Consider the following 17,835-nt stretch of genomic DNA (forward strand, 5'->3'; position numbering starts at 1 on the left):
AAAAATATACATAAAATTTGAAAAAGTTAAAAATTGAACTAATTTCTAAAACATATCCTATAATTATATAATATGCAGACATTTGATACCATCTAAGCATTTTGTATATGAAAAAATATGCAATTTACAATAAAATATTTTACAAAACAATCTGGAATACTTGCTAAAGATGTATAAAAAGCATACTAAATTTTACTCTGGGCACAGTGGCTCATGCCTGTAATCCCAGCACTTCGGGAGGCCGAGGTGGACAGATCATTTGAGGTCAGGAGTTTGAGACCAGCCTGGTCAACAAGGTAAAACCCTGTCTGTAATGTAAAAATTCAAAAATTAGCTGAGTGTGGTGGCGTGTGCCTGTAATCCCAACTACTGGGGAGGCTGAGGCAGAAGAATTGCTTGAACCCAGGTGGTGGAGGTTGCAGTGAGCTGAGATTGCACCACTGCACTGGCACGGAGGAGCAAGACTCCTTTGGGGGGAAAAAAAGCATACTAAATTTAAAAAATTTAATCTATATTTGACAATGTAGCCTGGGTGCCCATTAGTTGATAAATCATTATAGGGCAAGTGAAATTCTAGATTAATTCTTGAACAGTAATAAGATTAAGCTGTAAATATATTTAGACTTTTCATTGCCTGATCTTTAACATCAGTTTCTTTTGGAGAGGAGAAAATGCAACTTTTCTGGCCACTGTTAACAACTGCAATCTAAAATTTTTTATATTGAATATTATAAAAAATTAAATTTCCAAGACAAAGACCAAGAACCGTATCATTACATTGCAAAGGAAAGAAATATAAATAATAAAACTTAAAATTAACCTGTGGATCTGAAATATAAATTGCTATTAAAAATAAATTAATGTTAAGGCTAGAACTGAAGATTATAGTAACTGGAACAATTACAGCCATTTATTGCAAAGTTTGGAAGGTATCAAGCTTAGTAACATTCTGTTCATTTGTATAAATGACATGCAGAACAATAACAAGTAGTACTGTTGAAAAACATGGACATTTATTATAAAATCAATTGGTTTGATAAGAAAGCAATTATTTAAAAAGTTTAATACAAATACATGTTAAGTGTACAAATTAGGATTCTTTTGAGCAAATTGTTATCTAAAGAAGCAGCAAAACCTCCTTAACAGTTGTAATAAAACCTATGCCTGAAAATTTAGTGGATATTACACGGAAATATTTATACTGTGTTCTTCTACTCCCAGGATCTACGTTTAAAGAATCAGGATAACTTAAATAGAATATCAAAATATAAATTATAAATAATTATACAAATATATCTATACAAGATTTTAATTGAAGATATGATTATCAGTGCATAAATGCCTAAATATGAGGCTATAAATACAGCAAAATATTCAAGAACTCTGTTCTCTCAATTTTAGAAAAGGGAATTTTCTGAAGAGAAATGTTTGAAGTTAAGGTACTAAGATTTCATTAATTTCACACATTGGTATTACTAACAAATTGTGATTAAACAGAAATCACTCTTTTAGACAAAAATATTTCCTAATATGAAAAAACTGGTTTCCAAATTACAAAAATATTGAAACAGAAAGGTCAGAAAAAACAATGTGAAATTAAGAAAGTATTTTTGAGGGTTTCTTTTTTACATAGCTATGCTTAGTCTGGGTAAATCTTGCACAGGCATGTTTTTTGTGGCATCCAGTTGGTTATATTCCTGTATGAGTGCTGATAAAGATGACACAGCTTCTGTGAAACAGCTTTCTTCCATCCCTTCAACTTGTAGATAGTGATGAAGGTGAGCCTATAAATTAAAAAATTAGGTAACGTTTACCACTTCAGGAACTTTAATACATATGACTATCCTAAAAGGTAAATATTCCTTATTAAAATTAGAGTTCAGCTCTACACTTGAAAGAGAACTTGTGTCAAATTGAATGAATCCCATAAACTCATGAATGTTCTCATTTAGAGTAAAAGTAGTATGAGCAAGCCTCTCCTCTTCAGTTATAATCAGTACAACACATATAGAAAAGATCACCTCTGATTTGTAATAGTGTAATTTTTAAGAATACATCTTAAATAGCCAAAATAAACACATACAGTTACAAAGCTGTACGATAATTACCTTTTTCTTGTAGAGCCTCATGAATCTCTCCTTCAGTTCCATGAAGGTGGGCTTCACACATGTGTTATTTGCTAAAGCTAATAAAGAATGAGAATGGCCCACAGGAGGTATGGAACACAGGCTGGTCTTCCAGCCTTCTTGATTCCAGGAGACAAATTGTAGAGATGGTTTTAATCTGAGATTCAAAAAAAAAATCTCAAAGGTAAGAACTAAGTTACTAAAAATGTCTGCCATATTATGGCAGTGCTCATATTAGTTAAACCAGAACATTATGGATGGTACCATTCTAATTGCTTAGTTTAGATGCTAAATTATCTATGTTTTACCACTGGCAATAACATGGTACAGTCGGACAGTGAACTAAGAGACATTTTGTAGGGGAACATTAAGTTGGCTGTGATGGTGATTCAAGAAGCTAGAAACTCATTCCTCAAGAGGAGAAATCTAGGGATATAAACAAATGAAGGTACTATCATTTTCCTTACTTTGTAATTCAACAGACTAGTTTTCTTATAAATAGAATGAAATAGTAACACAAAAATCAGAAGTAGTAGTAGTAGTAGTAGTAGTAGTGGTGGTACTGGTAATAAAAATAGTATAGCTATGATTTTCTGAACACTTTCATAAAACATGTCATATATCATTTAATACTCCTAAATAAAAACTATGTACTATTATTATCCTTATTTTACACTTGAAGAAAACAAGGCACAAAGAGACTAAGTAGTTTGTTCAAGGTCACACTTTAGTAAGTGGCATTGTTAGAATTTGAAGGGCGGCTGTTAACTAACTACTATGCCACACTGTCCCAAGCAGCACACACAAATTATCTTTAAAAATAGAAACCAAACCTTTCAATATTTCTACGAACATCTGAAATGTGTACATTTCCTCTAACCATGAGCGCACAGGCAAGGTAAAGACTGTGTTTGGGGTCTGCCCGAAGCAGCTGGTGGTCTTTACTAAAGGCATCTGAAAACATCTGATCCAATCTGCAACAGTGAAAGTGTCATTGTTTATACAAAATACTACTGCTTTCCTCTAGGTATAACTAAAATGAAGACAGTCCCCTATCAGTAAATGCACCACACTAAACATTACACTAACAAAATATTAGATTACATGTATTCTACAAATATTAAATGACTATAATTTTCTTGAAGCAATCTTGATGATATGAAAAGAGAAGAAATCATGTAATATTTTCTTTTTCTGGGAGGAAAAAGCTTCTGCAGTATATTGGTGATTTCAGGTAGCTACAAAATGTTGACTGTAGTACTACTGAACTCTATGTAGTACTGATTTTTGAAATTTGTATCATTATTACTTAGTTCAGTATACCTTATTTATTTCATAGTATCCAAACTACTAAAACTAATTAAAAGCCTGTAACATTAAGACTATTACTTTGTAAAGTATATTATATCGTAAATTAGTTAACAGGAGGAAATTATCAAAGGACAATGTGAAGCTCTCCTATAAAAGATGAAACTCCAGCCGGGCGCGGTGGCTCAAGCCTGTAATCCCAGCACTTTGGGAGGCCGAGACGGGCGGATCACAAGGTCAGGAGATCGAGACCATCCTGGCTAACACGGTGAAACCCCGTCTCTACTAAAAATACAAAAACTTAGCCGGGCGAGGTGGCGGGCGCCTGTAGTCCCAGCTACTCGGGAGGCTGAGGCGGGAGAATGGCGTGAACCCGGGAGGCGGAGCTTGCAGTGAGCTGAGATCAGGCCACTGCACTCCAGCCTGGGCGACAGAGCGAGACTCCGTCTCAAAAAAAAAAAAAAAAAAAAAAAAAAAAAAAGATGAAACTCCATAGTAGTGCTCCTAAAAGCAGACTTTTAACCTAAGTCTTTTAACTGAAAGATAAAAGACGAAAATAAAGGTGACTGACAAAGTTTTTATGTAACAATACACAGACTCCAATGCTAGGCTGATGCCAATGGACATTTAATAATCACCATGTTGCACACACTGGGTATGATGCTTAGCTTGTTAAGGTCACCAGCATCCCATGCAGAAAGGGAGTCCTATCAGTTGGCAAAGTGGTCATTTGCTGTTGGCTTAGATGAAAACTTACCAATATCACTTGCGACATTCCTAAAGTATAGAATTATCTTGTCAAAACTTTAATTATAAAAAGGAATCTTTAATTTAGTTTTCTTTAAAAACTTTTTAAAAATTATTTTCAATCTGTTTTAGAGACAGGGTCTTGCTTTGTTGCCCAGGCTGGAGTGCAGGGTCAAAATCATAGCTCAATGCAGCCTCAAACTCCTGGGTTCAAGTGATCCTCCCACTTCAGTCTCCAGAGTAGCTGGGACTACAAGTGCAGATAGGGTCTCACTATGTTGCCCTGGCTGGTCTTGAACTCCTGGGCTCAAGTGATCCTCCCATTTCATCCTTTCAAAGTGTTGGGATTACAGGTGTGAGCCATGGCACTCAGCCAATTTAGTTTTTCCTTTCTTATTTACATACTGTCCCCTTACAGAGTTTGGCAGGACTTTTGCCCTCAGTCAACTGTGAATGCCACTGTGAACTTCTCAAGCTCATCGTCGGTATACATGCTAAAAGTATCTTTCAAAACTACATTTTTTGTTAAGTATACTGATGTAATCTTTATGCTTAACAATGACACACAGTTATAAAGCAAGGTGTTCTGGAAAACATACAAAGTTACATCTGAAATTCTTCTATGGTACTGGGCTGTGATAGTAGCTTTAAAACAAACTCATTTAATCTACCCAGTAAGTATATGAGGTAGGTACTATTTCATTTTTACAGATGAGAAAAACTAAGAAAGTTTAAGTCACTTGCCCAAGGTCCTGTAGCTAGTGACAATTAGGATTCAAATGTGTTTGTCAGACTTCAAAGGACTTTTCATAAGCCTACACATTTAATCATTAAAGTTCAAACAGTTTAATACTGACATTTTTCAACAATTAATTCTAAATAAAGATGCATTCATCTAACGGAAAAATGGCTGTCATCAACTGTATTTTATATACTTCTCACAGATAAGATGATACAATTAAATAACTAGAGTTATTGCAAACTTTTTTCTCTTAAAAATGTTTTTTAAAGTAATATGAAGCCTCAAAAAATTGAAACAGTTACACCTTACCTTCTAGGAGGAATGTTAACATCTGTAAGTGTATACAGAGGTGTTAGGCTTGACACGAGATAATGAAGTTGAGGAAAAGGAACTAAATTCATGCTGATTTCATTAAGGTCCATATTAAGGGATCCTTCAAATCTTGCAGAGCTAAAAAGTTAAGATTAAAATGATGAGAAAATGTTTAATTTTAAAATTATACACTTTTAAATGTAGCTTGATTTACTCAGCAGGTAGTTTCTCAAATTCTTCAGTGTAGAACACATGCTTTTCTTCCATATTAGTGAAATTTAGTATCAGAACAATGATGTATAAAATAAAACATAACACACAACATCTAAATTTTTTTTTTTTTTTTTTGGAGACAGGGTCTCACTCTGGTTGCCCAGGCTGGAGTGTAGTGGTGTGATCTCAGCTTACTGCAACCGCCGCCTCCCAGCTCAGCCTCCTGAGCAGCTGAGACTACAGTAGGTGTACAGTACCATGCCTGGCTAATTTTTTATTTTTTGTAGAGATGGGATTTCACCATGTGCCCCAGGCTGATCTCCAGCTCCTGGGCTCAAGCAATCTACCTGCCTTGGCCTCCCAAGGTGGTGAGATTACAGGCATGAGCCACCATGCCTGGCCCTACAGTAATTCCTGTTTCTGGATTATCTGAAGTGTAACCAATATACTATTACAGTTGCTTATTACACATACAAAAATATCCTATTTAAAACAAACTTTATATTTGAGTTAAACACATATAGGTCAATAATTAGGAACTGAGAAACAACTAAATTCCTCAAGAATCTGCTTAATATATTCTATAATCTAGAATATAATAATGTCAAAGCAATCTCTGATACCAAAAAGCCACAGAAATCTTTTGGTCCAGCTAATGAGGAGGTACAGATTAGTTGGTTTAAATGATTAAGACATTCCACAGCTAAAAAATATTTAATTTTGTCTAGGTGTTTCGCAAGTGTGTCAACCACAAAATCTTTTACATCATATGATACCTATTAATATTCCATGGAATATACTTGGGGAAATGCTGCTTTGGAGTCATAGAAATTAAAATTATGCTTGATCACTCCAAGAAAAGAAGATAGAAGACAAAATAAAAACAGAAGCAGCTTCTACAATTTAGAATAACTAAAAAATGATACTACAAAAATTCAAAATATCACCAAAAGCACAATAAAGTTTTTCGACTATCCCTGGATAGAATTACCTCGTTAGGTTGAGCAGCAAATTTGCCACAATGTTATTCATTGCATCAAAGGGCTTCTTATGCCGCGTTTTTAAAGCCCCAGAACTTGAAGTAACCAGACTCTTTGGCTTCACAGTTGTACCCAACTTTCCAGAATTCACCATGAGGTCGATTTTGCTAATGATGTCAAATAAAGACTTTTGAGGGAAAAACATCAGGAGAGAAGCTATTAAGAAGAGTGGATATAGATGATATTCTACTAGGAAAGAGAAAGAAAAACAATTTAAACTGATTTTTTCTCTAAGAAGGCTGAAAAGTGAAGAGAATGTTTAATATAAACACATAAACATAATACAAGACTGAATATACATAACATTCATCCATAAGTTCCAATGTCATTTCTTACTTGATTGTCAATGGGCAACACACAGTCTGCATGCTCATTAAGTTCCTTCATTGCCAAGATGCTATTATAAGGTGAGGTTATGACATCATCCTCACCAGAAGGATAAATGGAAGTCACAAATCTGTATACTTCTGGGAATTCGTCTTCAAGCATCTTTAAAAGAAATGTGCCAAGTCCAGATCCTGTTCCTGAGGATTAAAATATTTTAAAAAATTAGCATAAATGATTCAGAATATAATTGTGAGGAATTTGACACTTTATTTTTTTTGAGACAGGGTCTTGCTCTGTCTCCCAGGCCACAGTGCAGCAGCATAATCACGGCTCAATGTGGCCCTGATCTCCTAGGGTCAAACGATCCTCCTGCCTCAGCCTCCCAAGCATCTGGGACCGCAGGCATGTGCCACCAGGCCTGGCTAACTTTTTAATTTGTGTAGAGACAGGGTCTACCTATGTTGCCCAGGCTGGTCTTGAATGCCTAGGTTCAAGCAAGCTTCTGCCTTGGCCTCCCAAAGTGCTGGAATTATAGGCATGGGCCACCACAACTGGCCAGAATTTTATATTTGAAAAACTAATTTTCAACTTATTTCTGTGATTATATATTAACTAATCTAATTTTGGCAGGAAATGAAGGCAACATTCAGGAAATGAAGTCCTGAATTCCATCTCTGGCTCTGACAGTGAGTTTGGGAGGGCTATCTATATTTTACTCCTTTTCATAATTAAGTTATACCTATGTAATGCCACAAGAACCAACTGCACATGCACAAGTAAAAACTTCAACTAAGAGAGTGTTCAGTCTACATTTGATATTAAGCAACTTAAGAAAACTAACTTGACAGCTTTAGTGTAGTGTGTATACAATCTTCATGATGAAGAAAACTATCATGTCATCAAGCAATTTAAACAGTTAAAATTGTTTACAATTAAGCATGTCTACCTCGAATTTCAAAAATTTTCAAATATGAAGCACATCTTATTTAAAAGCAGAAACTCTAGGAATCTCATTAAAGGTACTTTTCTGATACATAAAGTTACACTTACATAAATTCAGAAATTTTTCAGAACTTAAAACTGGAATCCTCTAATCCAGTGTTTTTCAAACTGGGTTCTGAACTATTAGCAGGCTATGAAACTAATGAATAGATTAGTACTGTTTTCTTTTCTTAAATGAAACAGTAGAAAATAACATGTCAGATGTAGTATGAGTAAATAATGTTTTCTTAATATATTTTTTCGTGTGTGTATGCTGCACTGTGATATATAAAATGTATTTCATACCATTCTGTTAAAACAAAGTTTAAAAGCCAATGTTCTAATCCATGCAGATAAATATTAAAAGGCTGTGATGCTAAAAGTACTAAGTCAAAGTGAGGGAGATTCTTGGGGTGATCTTTAATGAGAAGGACTTTCTAAGCATCATTAAAAAACCGGAGCCATTACAGAAAAGACAGTTTTGATTTCATTAAAAAGAAACAAAACTTCTATATATACTTAAAAAACCCATAAACAAAATAACAGGACAAACTTACAAAAAAACCCTTCAATGTATATGATGGAGGACTAAGTTTCTCTAAGAAAAAGTTCCCACAAATCAACAACAAAAAATATGAATAATGCCACCATGAAATGGGCAAAGGATAGAAATATTTAACTCATAATAAAAGAAATACAAATTGCAAATAGAAGTAAAGATGCTCAACCTTTCTAATTAAAACTAGATATACTTTTGCATATAATAGATTTATGTCTCATGATACTCGGTGTTGGTGCTAGTGTAGGGAAATAGAAACTCATACACATTGTTGTCAGTAAGAAGCACTGGTGCAATATTGTAGGAAGGTGTATAGGTAATATCAGCCAAAATTTTAAATGTACATATGCTTTGGTCCTATCTTCTTCCTAGGAATACTGTCTAAAGCTATAGTGGCACAAATGCAGAAGTATTTGTCCCACACTTTCACTGATGATGGGATGTAAAAACTAAATATCATAAACACTTAACACCCATCAATAACAAACTCACTTTAAATTGTATAATTGATTCTATGACAGACAGCTGATATGGAAAGATGTTCAGGAAGAGATAAAGTGGAATATATTGAATAATAGTATATAGAATAGAATATATTGGATAATCTTGTTTATGTAAAAATATACATACATGCTTTGATAGGCATAGAATATATCTGAAAGAACAGACATAAAAAGACCCCGCAAACCTGACCATCTGTGAGGACAGGGAGTAGGGATTAGACGTGGGAAAAAAGCACTTTACTTTTAACCTTTAGTAATATTTATTTTTGCCATTTTAAGTGAATTGTAAGTATGTTCTTCTCAGATGCTGGGTAATAAAGGTATTTTTTAGAAAGATATAATGAACTATAAATCAATTAAAAAAACTAACTCAAATTTGCAGGTTAATTATACTAGTACAAAGACAAATTTGTTTCTTAACTGAATGATTATGAGGGTCTTTTAAAGACATGGTTACACAGCAATTTTAACTTTTAATTTTACAATGCTATGTCAATGAATAATATGTATAAAAATCAACTGTACATACACATAACTTGCTGAATATAAAATCTTAATCTCAGGTTGGAGGAAAAAAGTGTGACAATTTTATTCTTTTAATATTTGCTAAGCCTATTTAAAAATCAGCAAATTACATTCTGTTTCTATTTTTACAGAAGAGGGGAGCAAAATACTTCAGTTCTAAGGTATAGGCTTCCCTGGGGGAAGGAAGCAATGCTGATTATTTATTTTTAGTTCAAGTCAATTAACTGCCGTGTAATAAATGATCTAAAGGAATTGACTAAACTAGTTTTACTTTTTTTTCTCTTTTTGGAGACAAGAAAGGCTTGAAGATGGTTAAAGACAGGGTATTGATATTCTTTGGCAAGCATACTTTATGAACATGTCAAAAATGCTTCACTCTAGGAAACAGGACTGTACAGGCAAACTCTGAGGAGAAAGTCAGCATTCCTCAAAAGCTCATACATCCTGAAAAGTAGCTGCATGTTCCGTAAAAGAAACTAAAGGTACGAGAAAAAAAATTTTCCAGTATAGTTCTGTTGATTCTTAAGAGGGCTTACATTAAAAAAAAAAAAAGAGAGAAAATAGTGACATAATACCACAAAATTTTAAGATAAAAAGGTGTATGTTAACATACTCAAACTATACACCCTCCAAATAGTTCTATTTTTATCAAGCACATGTCTAAAAACAAGACTTATGTTTGCAAAATGAATTCCCACTTATACTTTAACACTGTTACAGGCAAGTGAGTGAAAAATTTTACCTCCTCCCATGGAATGTATTATAAAGAAACACTGCAAACAATCACAGTGCTCTGCCGACTTTCTGAGTTTCTCTAAAATCTGGTCTTGGTAAAGACTGCCGAAAACTCTGTGACCCACAGCCCTGAAAATAAGAACAAGGATTTTTAAAATTCCTTGCATTTTTTTATTAGTTCTAATCTAAATAAAAGGATTTTAAACAAATTTGAAAAGTATTTTTATTGAGCTAAAGTCTATTCTTGTTTCATGTAAATAAATCATACAATATCCTGAAGATACTAGATAGAAAACTTAACAAATATTCAATATCTATGATCTTCAAATATGTGGATAAGTAAGATCATCAGTAATGAATACTAAACTATGATTTTCTAAATTTATCTTCTTAACCTTCTCTTAAGGTACAATTCCGACAAAACAAGATTTCAGTTACATAATTTTTTCTTCTCTCCATTTAAGGTAAGCTCTGAATTGTAGTGGATTTTACATATTAAAAAGCAAAATATGGTAAACTAAAGAGACACTGAAAAAATTTAAACAAACCTATTCTGGTTTCATATATGAGAAAAAAATGGTCATATCATGTTATTAGATGAAATGGCACATGGTAGAAATTGATATTTATGCAGCTCGGCAAGTCTTTTTAGTGGTCCAGATTTGCAAATATCACTATGATGAATTAAAGTAAAAAAATTTCCCATAACATGCATTTCAGGTATAACTCAAAAGTTACATAATAAGTTACAGAACAATTAGTGAAAATGCAGTTAGGTGGTCAGATGGGCTCACGTACTAAGTGACTGGTTCTCTGGGAACACAAGATTCAAATTTATGTTTTAGTAAAATTATACATCACTCCACATTATGAACCTGAGGGACTGGCTGTAAATAGTGAAAATAATGAATATGAGAGATTTGCAAATAATAAGGAGCTACTTAATTTCTAAAAAACAACAACAGTCTCAACGTGAATTCTTAAGTAATCACTGTTGAAGCTTTTTTTACAGTAAAGAGATCATGATATACTCAAGGGCCTAAAAAGCCTCAGGCTCAGCTTGAATGCTAGGATACTGGTCTGGCTTGCATCTCTATCAATTCTATTACATCTGACCAACTGGACAACTTGAGAGCGAGTCAAATAACATAGATAACAGTTAATGGAAATACTTAAAACATTTGTCACTATTTAGTGTTCTTCAAGAATGAATTTATGAAAAGGAATTCAGCGAATTAATTTTTCATAATTCATCTTTTTCTTTAAAAAAGAAGGAACTAGGAGTAAATACAGATGGCTTCCAAGCCACCATTTATTAAGGTGGTGGGCTGAAAGGCCTAGCCTTATGTGGCAAATTGCATCTTGTTTCACATCAGTGGAATCTCACAATGAGGAAAAGATTGCTCATTTTTTTCAGAAAATATTCAATTTTTACGCTGTGTATTCTCACCAATTATTTCCTGAGCCAGAAATATCAGTGATCAGCTGTTTCGTATCAAATACATCTCTCAGTGGTCCCTGCAGAATTTCATTCACTACCCCTTCTTCCATATCAATCAAGACAGCCTGAGAAAGAAAAATAAAATTAATGTATTTTCCTTTAGAGTTATTTACTCTGTAAATGAAAATAATTTATGCACTGAATATTACACTGTTCTCTTGATAGTTTAAGCTTAAGTAAAATCTTTATGTAGAATCTGTTGTAAAAAGTAAAAAATAATTTCACTCTGTTTGAAAGGTGGAATCCAATTAAAAAATGGATTCTAAATTCTTTTATCCTACTCTAAAATGCCTAGTTGGGGAAAAAAAGCCCAAGAATAATCCCCTCAACTGAATTTCTAACAAGGTCTCAGAAATGTAAAAGGCATCCTTAACCAGAATAAGTTCTCAATCAATATGGGATGCATTAATGCATCTGCATACCGGGAACAATCATGCTGCTCTTTATGAACCACAGCCCAAAACTGCCCAATTCAAATGAGTAAATTTACCATTACGTGCAAAGCAAAGGCACTGGGATAGATGTGAAAAGTGACAACATGGTCCTTTCCCCCAAGTAATTCACGATCTAATTCATTACCACAAACTTTAGCTGACATGACAGAAAACCTATATTTCTAAGAAGAAATGAGAATACAAAACACGAAATTAATTATGGAAAGAAAAAACAGAAAAAAAAAGATGAAGGAAATCTAGTAAAACGTAAAGCAGGGATAGCTTGGCAGTAGGATTATATGTCCCATCCTCCCACTTCCCTGTACTTTCCATATATTCTACAGTGAGGAAGAACAGTGAAAAAGTAAACTAAGTAGAGTTAAATAAAAAAGCAAAGCTGAAACAAATGCTTAGGGTACACTAAACAATGATTTGTTAACTCTTTGATTCAGTGTCGCAGAAGAAGTGCTTGGTTTATGGCTTTCAGTTCTGTTACCATTATGCAGTGAGTTTAATCATTTGTGTAATTAACCATGCTACTTTAAGATTTACAATTAAGTGCTCGCTTCGGCAGCACATATACTAAAATTGGAACGATACAGAGAAGATTAGCATGGCCCCTGCGCAAGGATGACACGCAAATTCATGAAGCGTTCCATTTAAAAAAAAAAAAAAAAAAAAAAAGGTTTACAATTAAAATAATATAGCAGTATATCATAAAGACTATAAAACTATGTTTTACAAATGTGCTTCTTTATATAGAGCAATCATATATACACTTTACATACAGAGTACTGTATAGGATGTTTGGCAATGTTAGGTATTTTCAAGGATATTTCTGACAATACGCAATTTTGACTTCAAATGCTGACGACTTTAACACCTAAACCAACCAAAGAGAGACTTCACTGTATGGGCAAATTTTAGGACTACAAGTTGTGAGATTATAAAAGAAAAAACAAATTAGATTATACTGGCCTTGTTCCAAAATAGATTTATTGAGGTATGTGGAAGATTAAACATACATAAATTATACCCTCAATTACTCTGCTACTTGGCAAGGGAAGCAATATGCAAATACAAACTGATATTCGGGTACCTCCTGAAATTAGTTTTGATAGAATCATTATTGCCCTAGTCACTTAACATTAAAATCCTGACATATAACTCTTCCAGACCTTCCTTGTTACATCAGGCCCTTGTTTTTCCTTTGGAAATTAACTAAACTTTGGGAGAGTATTTTGGGTTCTTCACTTAGGCATCCAAGGTCTGGAGTCACAACTGTTCTAGGATTTGATGTTTGTATTTCCTTTCAGAGCCGACTGGTTTTTCCCTAATTGTAACATAGGATTTATAAAATTCTTAGTATTCATTAACCTAAGAAACTGAATACAGTGGAGGGACCCAAGCACCAAGCTATCTTATGAAGCCTGGACTCTTCAGTGATCACAACCACACAATACTGAGAGCTCCTAAGGAGAAAATGGAAGAGTACCTTCTCGGAAAAAAAGTCAAAGGCCACAAAAACATGCTGATTTATTTTTTCCTAATAGTGTTTCCTCCACCTCTCCATCTGCTTACTGATATGGTTGTAGGAAAAAGATTCAGTTGGGAGTAGTCTAGGAAATGTCAAAGTCTCTTTTTCTCTAAGATTTGGATTGGGATACCTGCTCTCTCTACATCACAAAGCATACTGTGTTAGTCAATTTTGTCACAGCCTGCAAGCACATGATCTCTGCCCTAAATTTTGTTTTCCAAGGACATCAGAGATTGCAGATAGAAGATGGTTCCCAGATGTCACAAAAGTATTGCTCACCAGTCTTTAAGCTACTACACCAGGTCTGATCCTTAACATCTCAATTTCTTCCATAACATTTAAACTTTCTTTTCTGTTACAGTCAAAGATCACTGATCAAAAATCAGAAAAAGTAGTTCGTTACACAGAAACAATCACAGAAATATTGTTGGAATGATTAAGACCGTAAATAAGACTGCAAATATGGGCTACGAATCTGAAGTACTTGGTTCAGGAGAACTTACATGGTTAACGGTTTTTATTCACTACAATGTGGCTGGTTCCATGTTTTGTACTGGTAGTAACCTTGATGCAAATAAATCTTCCAATATCTTTGAATAAAACATTAAACTGTACTAGTATGTATTTCAGGTCCTTAGAGTTAAGAAGGCTCCTTTTGTTATTTATGTAGACACTATTTCTCCTGAAAAAAGGCTAACTACAGTGTTTTAAAGTATGGGCTTTTCCCCCTAATGTGTTAGGTGGACACAAATGTCTGCTTAGTTATATTTATATTAAATGTGGCTTAGTAATTTTTTTCTACTTTGAAAAGTTTAAAGTTTTATTCTCATGATAGTTACTGAGCATAGTTATTTAAAAAATACATGTAATATAAGAATCCAAGCTTATGTATCTTACTCGTGCTTTTAAAGAACATATTTTTCCCTTGGAAATACTTCCACCATCACCAACCACTCTGAAAGATAAAAAAAATGAGAAATGGTCATAAGATCTTCCATGGCTAATAGCGCTATCAGGTAATAAAGTTAACTTCCATTTATATAATAAGACTGCTTATAGGCCAGGTGAGGCAGACGCAACAGCTATTCCTAACCTCTTTCTTCCTTACTTACCTCCCATTAGGCTGAAAAAGTGAGGTACTTATTTTCCTGGCTTTCTTTGTAGTTAGGGCTGGCCATGTAATCCAGTTCTAGCCAATGAGATAAAGGGGAAGTATTCTGGGAAGCTTTTAAAGAAGGACCAGATGCAGTTGGCGCCTATCTTCTTCCTTTTTCCTGCCTCAAACATGAATATGGATGTGATTCCTGGAGCAGAGACTGCCATTTTATAGTCATGAAGTAATAATACAAGTACAAAAAGCCAGCACACTTATGGACAGTGGAACATATATAGTATTAGATCTTTGAGGCATTCCTTTAAAACTAGAACATCTGATTTCCAGATTTGTGAGACAAATGGATACCTTTACTGCTTAAGCCACCATTAATGTGGTTTCCTGTTGCAGCTAAACACCCATCAACAGATATAACTGGTATTTACCATTGAGTATCTAAGGTTGTTCTGAGAATTTCACGTTGGAAATAAGTTGCCAAAGTACTGAAATCTAATGCAGTATATGGGTCAACAAAGACAGTTCACAAGACAGAATATATGAAGGGCAGCCAATTGTCAGGCCAAATCCAACTAGTTGCCTGTATATAAAGTTTTATTCAAATATGGACACACCCATTCCTTTATGTATTACCTACGCCCACAGTCATGCTACAGATCAAAAGTGGTGCAAAAGACTTTATGGTTCACATAACCTAAAATGTTTACTTCCTGGTCCTTTACAGAAAATATATGTATGCCAACCCATGCTGTAGGTAAATTCCTATCATGCTATTCAAAAGGTATAACAATTTGGTAAGAAGAATACACAAAGATATGGTCTTACTTCGAAAAAGATTTTTTGTACTAAGCTGTGGAACAGATGCTGCATGTGTTCATAGTACACAGAAAGAAGTGCAACATGCCACAACTCTGCTTGCTAAACTTACCGGGAAAAAAATAGTGCTCTCAGGTTAAAGTATAAAACACACAAAGGAGATGAGAGTGTAGTTATGAAGAGTCACCTTATGAAGAAAGAAAAGCTCCCAGGCTGACTCTCAACTATGTAATACTCAATGTAAGTGTTGGGTAACAAGAAGTAAAGAGGTGGGCATAGGAACTTAGTAAGAGAAGCGTCTGAAAGGAAGTATTACAGAGGCAAATTTGAGACTCCCAAGAGAATTTAGAGGTGAGGATATTCTGGGCTACAAATAAGAGGGAATCTATAGTCTATATGACAGATACCTCCATAAAATAAAGATAAATGATACCAGCCATTAAAGTAATACATCTAACTTCCTTTGGTCTGATTCCATGGTCACCAAGCAACCTTCAGATTATTACGTAGCTTTTCAGTAAGACTTCCTACTAATGTAATGTGCCTATGACAGAAAATGAGAATTTGGTCTTTGGTTAACCTGGCTGTACTGGAGAGCACTGAACTTATCTCAAGATGCCAATGACACTTCTGAGTTTGCAAGCCAGTGCCCTAGATAGACTCTGGAATTCACGCAGGAAGCAGGGACTAATCAGCTTTCTCTAGAAGATAACTGCTCACATACCCAGCCAACAATTTTAAACTAGAAGTGATGTTCCTATTGGATTAAAGCCTGATATGAAGTATATATTTTTCAGTTTAAGCACACGACAGTTAGTTTTATGAAGTATTTTGAAAACGCATGAAAGTAATAATTTAATATTAAAAGCTTATGGAGATATCCTGAACGGCAACTTAAATTACTCTTCCAGATAAAAGATATATAGTACTTACATATACTCTTTATTAAATAAAAACAATCCAATAACTGCTTGTCTCCTTTTTAAGTATATTTTTATACTTACAGCATATATGTAAACAACATATTTTTCTTTCAAAAGTTAGTTATTACAGGATGCATTAACAAGATGCCCTCTGGGAAAATTTCAGCTTTCCTTTAATGAAACTTATTTCAAAGTTAAGTTAAAAGAAGTCACACTAAAGGGAAACCTGTTCTGCAAGATGATATAATATTAATAATCTAATAGAAGGAATATGTTTTCAATAACAAAACAAAGAAACAGAACTTTGCAGCTACTGGCTATTTTTATTGTCCTTTGAAGAATTATATCCCAAGCTATTGAAACTTAAAAGTATCACATTGTGACAGACTTTAATACCATCTTACCTGGTGTCTACATTTCTAAAGAAGCTGCTTATTGCCTCATCATAAATTCCTTTCTAAAAAGAAAAACATATGTTAATAGCATTTAGGTTTTGCTTCTCGCCCAAATCAAATTCTTTCAATTTTAATTACATAATACTGTAATGGGTAGGATGAAGCTCTGAAAAGAAAAAGCAAGTATCACAAAATGCGGAGCCTGATTCTTCCCAATCTCCTTAGAAGAGTAAATGCCATGGGATCTACAGATAAAGTTCAGCAGGAGGTGCTAAAGAAAGGATTTCACCCATAGGACTGCAGAACAGGTCCATCAAATGAGCGTTCTCTGGATTCTTGGTGATCTTTTTAAAAGCTGACTGGTTAAATTAAGGAATACAATAACCACACGTGTTATCTGTTTTACACAGTACTTTCCCATATACAATCTCACTGCTCTGCACACGAACACCAATAAAGAGGAGACCCTGAGAATCAGGAAAAATGTTAAGACTAAGGTCGCCGGCCAGTGTTCTTTTAGTTTAGTGTGTGTCTGAACTAACATGTTTAAATACCAGTACGTTATTTACTGAGAAGATCCCATGCATCTTAAACGGGTCAGATGAAAGCTCAAGTCGGGTATTTCCTGCGTATAGGCTGGAAGACCTAGCTGACAGGCGAGGGGGCTGCGGGCGGGTACCTGGTTGACCGCGGCGTGCTCCCTTAGTGCCAGGTCCCAGAAGCAGCAGCCGATCTGGTTTCCGCACTGGCCGACTGCGACCGGAGGAGAGGAAGGAAAGAGAATAGGACATTAGGCAGGAAACAAGGCGGCTGGATTCCGCGGCGACCAGGTCTCTATCCGCCCTGCGTAGCTCACCCTGTACGACCACCGACTGTGTCATGCTGGTGCGCAGCCGGCTCTGGGCGCCTGCTAGCCCGCAGCCGCTTCTGCATTCCACCCGCAACGGCGCTCTACTAGAGGGCTGCCGTAAGTCACGCTGCTGCCGCAAGCCGCTGCCGT

General features: G+C 34.8%; 1 protein-coding gene and 1 non-coding gene across 11 annotated transcripts in view; one reads left to right on the forward strand and one right to left on the reverse strand.

Moving 5' to 3' along the window:
• The window catches only part of LOC105499733 (tubulin epsilon 1), a 19,886-nt gene extending 2,061 nt beyond the window's left edge, over positions 1 to 17,825 (reverse strand). For 2 of the 10 annotated variants that reach the window (XR_011623293.1, XM_011772505.3), the window contains exons 1-13: positions 17,692 to 17,825; positions 17,515 to 17,588; positions 16,845 to 16,897; positions 14,488 to 14,545; positions 12,110 to 12,235; positions 11,569 to 11,684; positions 10,126 to 10,247; positions 6,825 to 7,012; positions 6,440 to 6,615; positions 5,233 to 5,373; positions 2,960 to 3,100; positions 2,109 to 2,283; positions 1,630 to 1,784 (exon numbers count right to left, since the gene is read on the reverse strand). Coding sequence is in view for 4 of the 10 variants with exons in the window: in XM_011772505.3 (XP_011770807.2) it covers positions 1,630 to 1,784; positions 2,109 to 2,283; positions 2,960 to 3,100; positions 5,233 to 5,373; positions 6,440 to 6,615; positions 6,825 to 7,012; positions 10,126 to 10,247; positions 11,569 to 11,684; positions 12,110 to 12,235; positions 14,488 to 14,545; positions 16,845 to 16,897; positions 17,515 to 17,588; positions 17,692 to 17,716 (1,550 nt within the window). In the remaining 6 variants the exon portion in view is untranslated. Of the gene's footprint in view, positions 1 to 876; positions 1,785 to 2,108; positions 2,284 to 2,959; positions 3,101 to 5,232; positions 5,374 to 6,439; positions 6,678 to 6,824; positions 7,013 to 10,125; positions 10,248 to 11,568; positions 11,685 to 12,109; positions 12,236 to 14,487; positions 14,546 to 14,702; positions 14,869 to 16,844; positions 16,898 to 17,514; positions 17,590 to 17,691 lie in introns of those variants that run through there. The other 8 variants (XR_011623295.1, XR_011623294.1, XR_011623297.1 and 5 more) reach the window with 8 other exon arrangements.
• Positions 12,612 to 12,718, forward strand: LOC139363530 (U6 spliceosomal RNA). The gene has a single exon (XR_011624148.1). It is a non-coding gene; the product is annotated as a U6 spliceosomal RNA (small nuclear RNA).
• Positions 17,826 to 17,835: the final 10 nt, after the last annotated feature.

The sequence above is a fragment of the Macaca nemestrina genome, chromosome 5 (assembly GCF_043159975.1).
Source record: "Macaca nemestrina isolate mMacNem1 chromosome 5, mMacNem.hap1, whole genome shotgun sequence".
Classification (NCBI taxonomy): domain Eukaryota; kingdom Metazoa; phylum Chordata; class Mammalia; order Primates; family Cercopithecidae; genus Macaca; species Macaca nemestrina.